The sequence below is a fragment of the Nyctereutes procyonoides genome, unplaced genomic scaffold, assembly GCF_905146905.1.
Source record: "Nyctereutes procyonoides isolate TBG_1078 unplaced genomic scaffold, NYPRO_anot_genome, whole genome shotgun sequence".
In the NCBI taxonomy this organism is placed as follows: Eukaryota; Metazoa; Chordata; class Mammalia; order Carnivora; family Canidae; genus Nyctereutes; species Nyctereutes procyonoides.
In genome coordinates, this window is record NW_026575152.1 from 3,274,112 (window position 1) to 3,288,066 (window position 13,955).

General features: G+C 32.3%; 1 protein-coding gene across 3 annotated transcripts in view; it reads right to left on the minus strand.

Annotated features, from left to right (window-relative positions):
- CCSER1 (coiled-coil serine rich protein 1) overlaps window positions 1–13,955 on the minus strand; it is a 756,597-nt gene that overhangs the window by 261,565 nt on the left and 481,077 nt on the right. For 2 of the 3 annotated variants that reach the window (XM_055313237.1, XM_055313238.1), the window contains exon 6: window positions 8,498–8,705. In XM_055313237.1, the coding sequence (XP_055169212.1) occupies window positions 8,498–8,705 (208 nt within the window). Of the gene's footprint in view, window positions 1–2,175; window positions 2,261–8,497; window positions 8,706–13,955 lie in introns of those variants that run through there. The other variant, XM_055313239.1, reaches the window with a different exon arrangement.

Sequence of the window (13,955 nt, forward strand, 5' to 3'; positions counted from 1 at the left end):
TTGACATAGTCATTAATAATCACATAAACAAGATAATTACAGTAGTTCATGTTCATGGATACTTTCCCCACACTCTCACTGTAACGACCTGCTATAAACATTTTGTTTATTGTCCAAATAATCCTATGGGATAATTAGTAAAGTTGCATATGATGAAACAGAGACTAAAAAACCTTAATCAATTTATAGCAGCTATTAAATGGCAGAAGTGAGAACCACCCCAGATCTTGATGATTTCAAACACCAGTGTTTTTTACCAATCTAATATACTTCCTCCAGTGGGACTTTGTTAGTGAAATGGGGCTGGAAATTAGGAATAAGTTTTCTCTACCTTTTCTAATCTGTCATAGACGGCTGTTAAAAGTTAGGTTACTTAAATAACAGAAGAGCCATGGAATTATACTTTCTATCCCTTCTTATGTATTTTCCAGGATCAATTTTATAGCCTCATAGAGCCAGGCCTCATATAAGCAAAACATTCTTATTCAGAAACCTATACATTCTCAGTGAATCGAAGATATGTCATTATCTAAGCCAGAGATTTCACTAAGGAGTATAGAAATAGATACATTGCTTTGTATGAATACTGTGTTATATTGCCTTTTTTAAACTTACATTACTTTAAAATGAGAAGAAAATTAAGTTCTCATAACAATTTGTAAGAATTGAAAATAATGCCCTAAATCCATCTGCATGATAAATGGTCAAACTTTATTTACAGGTCTCACAAAAGGAGGACAGAAACTCCATAAAATGGAAGCATTGACAATGGAGCTATCAGTTATGTGATGATATTCCATGTGTTGTCACATTTAGTTTAATTTGACGAACTTTGATAAAAACATAAGCCTATGTAACAACTATGCCAATCCAGATTGTAACCATTTTTTATACCATAGAAGTTTATTTATTAGATGTAGAGTTATTCTTTTTTTAATTTTTAGTTTTTAAGTTTTACTTTTTTTTTTGATGTAGAGTTATTCTGAAATATAGAAAGGTAATGCTGCAGAATACCTAGTTCAGCCAAACAAAAGGTGTCCTGTTGAAGGTTTTAGGGTATGTCTCACAGATCCACTCAACCAAACAATTAAAATCTTAAAGGGGTTGTCAGCTACTTCAAGTTAAAGGACTTATTTTGAAGACATGTGGCTTTTGTCTAATGGAATGTCTACTGGAATGGATGTATTTCTAATAAGAATCACAAGAAATCTAAAAATAATTGAATAAAATTTTATTCATAGAAACATTCTGCAATTTGGATTTAAAGGGACAGAAACAGTGCAAAATGAAAATTGATCTCTGGAAATCAACATCTCCAAGCACACATAAGAATGGGATAACTATTCAGAAGCAAACATTTGCTAATTTTATATATATATATATATATATATATATATATATATATATATATATATTAAGAAAGAAAAAAAGAAAAGAAAGAAAAGAAAAGAAAAAGAAAAGAAAGAAAGAAAGAAAAAAAGAAAGAAGAAAGAAAGAAAAGAAAGAAAGAAAGAAAGAAAGAAAGAAAGAAAGAAAGAAAGAAAGAAACAGACAAACAGACTTGGAGGACAAACCAAGAATACAGAGGGCAGAACTAAAAGCCATGAAGAATCATTTCCAGGCTGTAAGTCTGAAACAAGAAACTGCTAACCTATGCATTAGTTCATAAGTCTTCAAGTGGAGAACTGAATTGTGTTGCTATACTTAAGCCTTATCTACAACTCCCATGTTTTACATCATGAGATTCTGATGCTGTAATAAAATGATAGTTTGGGTGGCCTTGGGAGGGGTAAGTGTACTTTGCACTGTGAGGGAAGCATCACTGGGGGCCAAAAGGTATAGCAGCTTGGACAGCAGAGACCACAAAGTTTTTCACCTCCTGGTACCCAGACCTTTGTATAGTGCCCTCACACAATAATAACAAGCTGGCCTTTATTTCCAATAAATTTCACAAAAGTGATGACATGTTACTCCCGAGACTAAATTATAAAAAGACTGCTAATTTTGTATCACTCTCTTTTTCTTGGATTGTACACTCTTGGGAATCCACTTGCTATGTTGCCTACACGGTGAGAAACTGAAGCTCTGGCTATCAGTAGTGTAGAACTGAGTTCTCCGAAAAACAGCATATGAATGAGGTAGGAAGTGAATCTTCAAAAACAGTCGAACTTCCATATGACTGCAGCCATGGCTGACATTTTGAGTGCAACCTCATGAGAAGCCTTCAGACAGAATGAGTAGATAAGCTGCTCGCAAAATCCTGACCACAGAAACCACAATGAACATTTGTTGTTTTCAGGCACTACATAATTTTCTGGGGAGCAATACATACTTTTATTGCACTTTTAATTTTGTATCCTTGAACCAGGCTAAAATCATGTTTTATTATTCCTACTAGGTTCATTATTAACTTTTTCATAGATTTCCTAGAGATGTAAATATAAACAACTATATAATCTACTGATAGAAGTAGTTTTATATTTTCTCTCTAATATTAAAGTTTTTAATGCTTTTTCTTGCTTTATATCTAGCTAGGGCTTTAAAACAAAGTTCATTAAAAGTGTTGAGACTGGACACCCTTACCTTGCTAATAATATTAAGGAGAAGCTTAGTTTCATATCATTAAATATGAATACTAACTGTAGGAATAGAAGTTCCTTTCTACTAGTAGTGTGTTGAGAGGTTTTATTTTTTACCCATAAACTGATGTTCAATTTTTTCAAATGTGCTTTTCTTCATGTATTTATATAATCACATGCTTTTTCTTTCTTTTAGCTCATTAATGTGGTGAATTACATTGATTAGTTTTAGAATGTTAAACAAACCTTGTACTCTTGTAATAAAACCAACTAAGTCATTGTATATTTGTATGTTGCTCAATTTTATTTAATAATTTTTAAAAGACCTTCACATCTAAATTTATAAAGGGAATTTTTCTGTTATTTCCTTTTACTTGTAAAGATTTTCCCAGATTTTTATAATAGGTTTATACGGCCATATCTAACAGGCTGAGATATGTATTCCTGTATTTCCTGATTTTTTCTATAATGTTAGTCTTAAGTTTTCTTAAATACTTGATAAAATTCAGCATTGAAGCTCCTGGGCTTAGATTTTTCTTTCTTAATAATAATATCTATTTCTTTAATATAAATTGGAATATGCAGACTTTTATTTTCTTACTGTGTCACTTTGAGAAGTTAGATTTTTTCAAGAGATTTGTGCTTTTCATCTATATTGTTACATTTATTGTCATACTGTTGTTAAGAGTATTCCCTCGTTTTCCTTCCAGTATCTTTAGGATTTGTACTGATTATTCCTGCCTTCACTCATTGATGAGATTGGTGTTTCTTGTTTTTTCTTTGTTGTTCTTCTTTTATTCTTCTACAGTCTATTTCTTTTAACCTCTCAAAAAAAAAAAAAAACAATTGGGTTTCATAAATTTTCTATTCCTATTATCTCTTTTTAATGTTATTAATTTTGTTCTTCATGTTTCTGTTACTTCATGTTCAATTTGTCCTTTTTTCTGGTTTCTTAAAGAAGAAACTTAGATCATCAATTATCACACTTTTTTTCCTTTAAGTATAGACTTTTAAAACTATAAATTTTCTTCTAAACATGATTTCAATTATATACCACAAGTTTTGGATTATCATATTATGTTATCATCATTATCATCTCACTTGAAACACTAAAATTCCCCTCAAGGTTTTTACATTGATCCATTAGATATATAGATATTTGTTGTTCAATTTCCAATATTGTTTCTCTAGCTATTTTATCATTCCTGACTCCTAATTTAATTCCATCGTTCTCAATATATAGATATATGTACAATGTCTAAACTTGAAATTTATTGAGATTTTTTTTTTATGACCCAACATATACTCTGTCTTGGTGATGTTCCATATGGATTTGAAAAGACTGTATAATTCTATTATTAATTGCAATAGTCCATGAATATCAATGAGATTAAAGAAATTGGTAATTTTCAAATTTCCTGAAACTTTTCCGATTTTATCAATTCTTAATAGAGTTAAAACCAACTATGATGTGAATTTGTCTATTTCTTCATTTAGTCCTGCCAGATTTTGCACCATATATTTACAAGCTACATAAACAGGCCATCCACATGTATAATTATGGTTTCCTGATGAACTGACTCTTTTATCAGTTTGAAATATAGGACTTTGATTGGGGTAATACGTCTTATATTTGTATCTATCTGACAGTACAACCATTCATTTTCTGGTGTTTGCAGTTTTAATGGCACGTCTTTTCCCAAGTTTTACTTTAAACACATTTTTTAAGCAAGCACAAACATAAAGCAGAGAAAAGAAATTTGTGATTTTATTATTTTTAAAAGAGAAATACAGAAAGGATTTTAATTATTTGACTGCTATCGACATTCACATGGGTAATTACTTGCTTTGGGTAAAATTCCTTACTTTAAGATTGTCCACTATTGCTTTTCCTGTCTATAATTATCTATTACTAGAGTTAGTATTCTATAGGCTTTTTATCTGCTCTTGAAATGTGTTGATAGCAAATATGTCAGTGATAAATTCGTTGGAATCATTTTATTGAAATGTGTTTAACCCTCCCCCCAAAAACAAAAAAAAGCCCAAAACTCTTAAATGCCCATTGAATAATGATGAATGGTGAAGTTAAAAGCACTCCAAATCACCTAATATTTGTTAATCATATTTAAAATTTAAAAATAAGAAAAATACCTTTGAAATGTTCCATTATTATTTTTGGAGATAATAGAATTAAATAGTTTGAGCTATTAGGTTGTTGAGAAAAGAAAAATGAAAATAGGTAAGAACACTTTAGTTAATTACAAACTTAAATATTTATGGCTTTGTAAATTATATTGATTCTCAAATAAATTCTTCTCTGATTTTCACTAATCTAGCTTTATTATGAGAACAGACTCCTCTCAGGACATTAATTTCTTTTTTTATATATTTAACATTTATCTAACTTTTCCTCCTTTCTTTTTTTCTTTTTTTTTCCCTTTGATGTCTCATGATTCAGGAAATTTGCTAGGTACATTATCAGTTCTTATTTGTTAAATATAAACTAAAAAAGGCATAAGTAATAGTAAAAAAGGTATAAGTAATAGTAGGAGATTACAAGCAATCTTAGATAAATATTTTTATTAGCTGTTATTTTTCTAGAAATTATACTACTCATCTCACTTGAAATCTCTTCCCAGTAGACTTCTTGATTAGTTACTACAGGATGAACAAATTTCATAAGAGAGTGACAAGAGAACAGAGCAAACTAAAAGGGAAGAGAACAGAAACTTTCTCTGTAAATATTAAACATTCTCTTCTTATACAGTTGATAGAATTATGTGGAATAAATTAACAAAAGAGAAAGTAAAAATGACATAGTTTTCCCCCTTGGTACATTTTTAGTCACTATGCTGAAGAATAAAATGACAATAAAATTTCTAAGGGTTCAAGTCAGTCTTTTTTTTTTTTTTAAATAAAGGAGTTAATGTTTGGATTTGTTTGGAACATGCATGTGCATTTTAATAATAGAAACTAATCTTCAAAAGGGGGACAAAATTAAAAGTGTGAGATTCCATTCAAATTATCCACATTTAACCCGCCTCAAAATTAAAATTTAAGACATCAACAGAGCACCACTGGGAAAAATCTCAAATAGGAGCATTTTTTACTGGGATATATTCAATTCAATTCATCAACTCCTTTTTAATTTAAAACTCAAATAATTGAAATCTTCTTCAGTTAAAAACTAATCTGTGCATAAAAGTAGGACTACTATGCATCATAAAAATAATTAAAATAGGAATAATTGTTCTGTATTAAAACAGGTATTATTAATCTAAGACAAGTAATTGGTATTAAGCCCTAATTAAGTAATGAAATATATATTGCCTTTTGAAAGCTCCTGGCTTAGAGAACATTTTTTATAAATTTATTTATTTAAGTAATCTCTACATTTAACTCAAATTCACAACACTGAGATCAAGGGATCCCTGGGTGACTCAGCGGTTTAGTGCCTGCCTTTGGCCTAGGGTGTGATCCTGGAGTCCTGGGATCGAGTCCCACGTCAGGCTCCCTGCATGGAGCCTGCTTCTCCCTCTGCCTGTGTCTCTGCCTCTCTCTCTCTGTGTCTCTCATTAATAAATAATAAAATCTTTAAAACAAAAAAAACAACACAGATCAAGAGTTGCATGTTCTACGGACTGAGCCAGGGGCCTAGAGAATATTTAAATAAACAATTTTCTTTAAAGGCATTTATTAAAAAGACAACTAGAACCGTTGTCTATGCTAATCATATCATAATATTGCTTTTCTTGTTGACAATAAAGAATAACACCCCCGCTCTCTGAATTGGCTTAACGAACATGTAATCATTGCTCATTATTCAACAGCTTTAAAAACCAATTTTCTTCAGTTTCTTCAAATATTCTTTAATGAATATAAACAAATGGAAGTATAAAAACAAGCTCAATATATTCAGAACACTGACTCTATAGTGAATATCACTGAATGTTTTTAAATTATAAAATTAAATACCCTTTGACATTTTCTGTCAGTTTTTCCTACTTTCCTTTTACTTGTTGATTTTTTAATTAAAACTCAGACCAAGGGAGAGGTAGAAAGCTCTAGCTGAGTAGTTGGACATTACAGACTTTGAGATTAATATCTTTTAAAACAACATATGTTATTAAGCTTGCGTTGTTCAAAGAGATTCAGGCTGCATGGTAAGTCAGAGGTCAGGGAGCTTTGACAAGTGCAGCAAAACACTTATGTTGTCAGTATGGAAACCACACAGTCATACATACAGTGTGCTCTTAAATATTTAACAGGCTTACCAAAAATTAAAAGCTCTAATTTAAAGGGTTTGTCAATTCCTGTGGCATAATATTCCCATGTGGCTGATTTCAAGCTACCAAAATGACATAAATGAACCTAATATTGGAAAATATGCACAACAGCTCTTACAGAGTATTTCCACATATAGATCCAATAGATATAAATAATTAATAGAATATAGTAAAATAAATAGAAAATAATGGGTTTTGAGTATTGGTTTACCCTACTAAAATATAATGTGCTCCATTATAAATGCATATAATTTAATTTTTTATGCCTGTCCTTAACTGGCACCTTATAAAATTCCTGAAATTCTAACAGTGATCAAATATAAAAGCACTACTCCTGCACAGATGTCTCTGTATAGATTCTAGACACAAAACCACTCAGCAATATAAAGTGGTATGGAATGCAGATATCTTATCCAGTTTTTACTTTAACAGCTGAGAAGAACACTAGACCAAAGGCCCCCAAAAGTCTCTGGTATCATTTCTCTTAAATTCCCTTCTCTCTTCTTAATTCCATTTCTGGCCTCTAGTGGTAGCTGCTAGCAGTATTATTACGTAAGTGTTTGAAAAGCTAATTATTAGTGATCATCTTTGTAAAGTAACCATACTACTACTCATTCTAAATAGTTATATTTTTCTATTCTCACATTATTTATTATTGACTCCTATCAATTAATACAAATCAATTGAACAGTAATGGGATACAGTAAAAACTCACTAACTTTGGAGTCAGAAATCTCAGGCTGTTGTCTTGAATTCACACCTAGTAAAGGAAAGTCATTTAAAATTTCTGACCTCTCATTTTACATGTTTGAAACAATATTAATATGTATATAGTTTATAGAAATCCCCAAAGAAAACAGTATTGGCATTATAAAAATAAATCCATAACATACTTAAAATCCTAAAAAATGGCTGATTACTGGGCATAAAGAGGAAATAATCCATTATGCATTTTCCTAACTAATTCATCATCTGAGCACAGACTATAGGAAGGCAACTGTATTCAGTGAGCAAAAATCAGTCAGACGTTCAGATTAGATTTTTCTAGACTGATTATTACTAGGACAAATGACTACATTACTTTTATGGTATATAAAATAAGTCTCAGTATTATTAAAATGAAATCCATTTAAGGCACCTGGGTGACTTACTCCATTGGATATCAGACTCTTAATTTTGGCTCAGGTCATGATCTCAGGGTAAGTAGGAATAAGCCCAGAGCCTGGCATGTAGCCTGTTTAGGATTCTCTTTCCTGCACTTGCTGCCCCTCCCCGACCTCTCTTAAAAAAAAAAAAAAAAATGAAGTCCATTTAATAGGTCTCTCAGGAGCTTTATAACAACAAATTAACAGCTGATGCCCATTTCTCTTTAACCAACTTTGCCCAGGTTTGGTGTCAATTTATTCTTTCTCAATTCCTTCACAACATCTTAGAATTTCAGAGCTGAAGAGTACCTTATAAAGCAGAGCTCCACATCCTTCATTTGACATATAAGAAAAGCTAAGCTGCAAGAGGGTACTTGACCGCTGCCCAAGTATCATGCAGTTAATTACCAACAGAGCAGGACTAACCAGTCAATAGACTCCCTTGTCTACCAGCACTGAAAGACATTAATCTTACGTAAACCATTACCTCTTGAAGAACTCTCTTCATCTTTAATAATAACGTCTTGACGGCTGTGCAGTCCTGTAACATCAGTCTGAAGGGCAGAGAATCAAGGCCTCCGTTTTCTTCCACACCTTGCAGGGGCCAGTCTGCAGATGGACTGCTGGGCATTCTGCTGATATGGGAACACCTGACTTCCTGATCAATGTCTTTTGTTAATTTCAGGGACAGATTCCTAACAAGAAAAAAAAAATTACAATGTAGCATATTCACAGCAGTATTTTCCAAGCTGTTGATCAATGTCAGGAGTGAGCTAGAAAAAATTCCTTGTGACTGGCATAATTTCCTTTTATTAATCTGAAAATTCTGAGACCCTTCTGTCAAAATTATGAAATTGGTCAATTGTATTTTTAGTATTCAATGATAATCACTATTTTAGAATGTGATTTTTCCCCTTTGTAGAATTTGACTTATACGTGATATCAATGTGCTTATACTTTCTTAAATTAACTCTTAAAATGTTAAAAATCAACAAAAATCACCAAAAAAGAAATTTCATAATTTTTTTCTGAAAATATGTTTAAAAATTCATTTTTAAAAAAGATTAAGAAAGCAAAAATTAAGAAAATAATTTTAATTATTATTTTAAAGTACTAAAGCAATCAATGGCAATTTTAGGAGTTAAAGATTTGTAAACATAAGATTTTATATGAAAATAGTAAAATAAATGGAAGATACATAACTTCATATGTAATTAGTACATTTATCAAATGATCATTAAATTTTTAACATAGTAATGTGAGGAAAAACACACAACACACATATTTATCTTGTTCTACTTGATAATCAACAATTACTTGAAAATATTGCACTTTCAAAATCCTCCAACATGACTCATATTGACAGTATATGTAAAAGAAAAGATACTAATGTTGACAATTTTCAAAATGTGCAGATCAGCAATCTTTTAAAAATCATACCAAAGAGGTGCTTATGAAAATAGTCCCTTTCATTGAGTTTTTCTGAATTTGTTTCCATTTCTCAAAACCAAGGGGCCTATACAATAATGACAACATGATAGCAGAGCTCAGGGTATTTATAAAAAAATAGTTTAGGACTTGTGCTCACTTTTACTGGATTTTATGTACATTATTTCCTGAATTATATGACAAGGTCACTTAGCAACCTAAATGGAAAAAACAAAAAACAGAGTAGCCTTGTAACTTGCCATCAAGATTAGGAAAAGATGCCAATAAGAAATACATCCTCAATTAATCTTACTCAATTCTGATTATTCATAATAGTATACTTAATTTTTTAAACATTATATTTATTTATTTGAGAGAAAGAGAGAGTGAGTGAGAGACAGAGAGAGAGAGAGAATGCGTGAACAGGGGAGAAGCAGAGAATCCCAAGCAGACTCTAGACAGAGCTTTAGTCTGGACTCGATCTCCAGACCCATGAAATCATGACCTGAGACAAAATCACAAGTCCAACACTTAACCAACTGATTCACTGACTTACCCCCACAATAGTATAATTTTTAAAGTATTGAATAATTAATAAATAAAAAACACTTTTGAATTACACTAAATTGTTCGCTTATCTTCACAGATACATTGATTGATCATAATTGTCCTTTGAAGTAACAAAATAGTAATTACCGTTTTCATTTTGTATCTATAATAAAATAATAAATAAATAGTAATAGGAGTGCTTGGGTGGCTCAGCCTTCTAAACCACCAGCTCTTGGTTTTGGCTCAGGTCATGAGATTGAGCCCTCAGGCTCTGCACTCAGAGGGGAGTCTGCTTCCTCTCTCCCTCTTCCTCTCCCCCACCCCACTCATGTACTCTCTCCCTCTAAAGTGAATAAATAATCTTAAGAAAAAATAGTGATAGCTAAAAATTTTTGAGGGTTCATTTATAGGCCAATTACTATGCTAACCATTTCATGTGTGTCATTCATTCAAACCTTGAACAAATCCAAGAGGTAAATGTAATAAGCATCTTAATCTTACATGAGGAAACAGGCCCAGATAAATAACTTACCTCAGAGTTAAAAAAGCTAGTAAGAAGTAAACTTGAGATGAACAAATTAGGCACTCTTGTGAGATATGACTTTATATTTTTTTTCCCTCATATAATGTAATTATATATAACAATGATTAGTGCATCCCAGGTAATCTTATAAGGGCTTTTACATGTTACACCCCTTAATAAAACTCTTTTAGATAGTACTATTATCATCCCCATTTCACAGTTAAGTGAGTTTAATATCAGAGAGGTTAAGTCACATGCTTATGGTCACACAGCAAAGAAGGGACCGAGCTGAGATTCAATGCAGACGGGGGGGAATCCCTGGGTGACTCAGCGGTTTAGCGCCTGCCTTTGGTCCAGGGCGTGACCCTGGAGTCCAGGGATCGAGTCCCATGTCGGGCTCCCAGCATGGAGCCTGCTTCTCCCTCTGCCTGTGTCTCTGCCTCTCTCTCTCTCTCTCTCTCTCTGTCTATCATGAATAAATAAATAAATAAATAAAAATCTTAAAAAAAAAAGTGAATGCAGACAGGGCACTCAGCTCTAAACCACTACATGAGTGGATCTCATGTGAAAAACAAGCAAATAAGCCAAAAACTAAAACTAATAAACCAAAAAGATACAAATGAAAAACCCTACAATTATATAATAAATCATTTTTATCACTTTTAAAATATACTTTATCTAATATGACATTTATCTTAAATATGCACAACTTGTGAACTATACAATAATTCTTAAAGGTTTCCATTTCATCTTAGTGTTTTCTATCCTATTTTCTCGAAGACTGATAATAAAATGGAATATAAAAATTAGATTTCACAGTATGTGTAATACTTTACTTATGATAGAATTTCAAAGATTTAACAGGTTTTAGTTGTGAACTACCTTATGTGAACTACTCTGGCACATAGTAGGCCGATTTGGTAAATAATTGTACAACTGAAGTCGAAAAAATGAATACAATAATGAGTGGATGAATAAAACATATTTTTGTGAAAACCTATGCAATATGTCTCTCGCGTATACATAAATTTTTATGGAAGGAGAATTGTTATGCATTGCAGGGCTGCCATCCACAGTTCAAAATTTCCCAGCACTCTTACAATAAAGTAATTAAGCTAATGTTTTTATAATTCCTTTTAGTTAGAGTTCTATTTCTTTGAACCTGTTTGCCAATCACAGATCTAAACATCAGTGAAGACTGACAAAACCTTTCAGAAACCACACAGGTGTTAGATCTGTGACTAATTTCAGGAGTTTACTGAGGTTCTGTGGAGTATAGTTTGACATTTACAAATCTAAGCATCTCAGTAATTTTCAGATAAGAATGGGCTATATACACAAAAATGCATTCAGAAGATAAACTAGCCATTTGTTTTATGCTTCAAAAAACTGAATGTATTTCTAATTCCAATAAGGGAAAATAATGGCATATTTTCAAAATTACAGAAAACATACATATTGTGTCCAGCAGAGCAACTGTGGCTTAAGTTGCAGAGCTTAATAGGATACAGTCACTGACCTCAAGAGGCTCACCAGTTATTAACTTTTTAGTAGGTGATACCAAAAAAATATCAGTTACAGTTGACCCTTGAACAACATGGATTTGAACTGTGTGGATCCACTTATATGTGGACTGTTTTCGATAATTGTAGTACAATGTATGTTTTTTCTCCTTTGTGACTTTCTTCATAACATTTTATTTTCTCTAGCTTACTTTATTATAAGAATACAGTACGTAATATACATAACATACAAAGTATGTGTCAGTTGACTGTTACCAGTAATGCTCCCATTCAATCCTAGGCCACTAGTAGTTAATTTTGGGGGCAGCAGGGTATCCCTGAGTGGCTCAGTGGTTTAGTGCCTGCCTTCAGCCCAGGGTGTGATCCTGGAGTCCCAGGATTGAATCTCACATCAGGCTCCTTTCATGGAGCCTGCTTCTCCCTCTGCTTCTCTTTCTCCCTGTCTTTCATGAATAAATAAATAAAATCTTTAAAAAAAAATTGAGGGGGGAATCAAGTTACACACAGATTTTTGACTGTTCAGGGTGTCAGTGCGTGTAACCCTTAGGTTGTTCAAGGGTGAACTGTAATTTTCTTTTGTCCATGAAAAATTAGTATTTTTACCTCAAAACATTTTACTTCTATGGGAAAAATAGTTGGCTACAAGACCACCATAATTAAAATCATTCTTAATTAGATTGAGATAGTTGGTGAAACGGGCCATTAACAGGGTGACTACACAGTAGCACAGGATAGCACAGCCATCCTACTGTATGTTTATGACTATTATATTTCTGATCACTAGGTCCGTAAGGCTTACTACTGTTATATATTTTAAATCTCAATCTTTTTAACAATAGACTTTTACTGGACCAAAGATACCCAAGTGTCTCTGGGCAAATTCACCTAATAAAAAAAACAATCTCTGTAGTTGATAAGAAAAAGAGAAAAATCTCTACTGTAAAGTCAAAGTTGCCTTTCACACAGACCACCTATAAGGCCAGGAGGATAAAGCTAGGTTCAGGCACTCTCCTGTCCCTGCATTAGCAGGGATCACTGGATAATACAATCTGTGCATTTTGGAACATATAGCCCTCTGCCTGTCAACTCTTTGAATTATTATAGTTTCAGAAAAGTGAACAAATATGCATTCTATCAAAGATGTTACACAGTCCCTTAACTTGGCCAAAAATGCAGGGGTTGTGGGGGATATTGAGGCCTGATACAGTGGTTCATGAATCAGCATAACCAGTATAAACAAACAACGACACTGTAATTCCACCCAACACATTTATATATAGTCCCCCCCCCCCTGTGTCAACTCCATGGATCTTCAGTAGAATTTTTCAGTAATTTTTACACTTGTCTGTTGCTCATGAATGCTGTCCATGTCTTTATAATTTAAAATTTAACAGTTAGCTTTTCTACAACAAAGGAAGCCATCAGCAAAATGAAAAGGCAACCTGGTGGATGGGAAATATATTGCAAATGATATATCCAATAAGGAATTAAAATCAAAAATATGTAAAGAACTTATACAACTGAACACCAAAAAAACAAATAATCCAATTAAAAAATGGGCAAAGGACCTTAATAGACTTTTCTTTTTCAAAAAGACATATAGATGACAGACACATGAAAAGATACTTGATATCACTCATCATCAGGGAAATGCAAATCAAACCTCAAGGAGATGTCACCTTACACCTATTAGAATGGCTAAAATCAAAAGGACAAGAAATAATAACTGTTGGCGAGATGTAGAGATAAAGGAATGCTAGTATACTGTCATAAAGGATGTAAATTAGTGCTGCCCCTGTAGGTAATAGTATGGTGGTTCCTCATAATATTGAGAAATAGAAATGCCATAGATCCAATATTTCCACTACTGGGTATTTACCTAAATAAAACAATAACATTAACTTAAAAATATATATGCACTT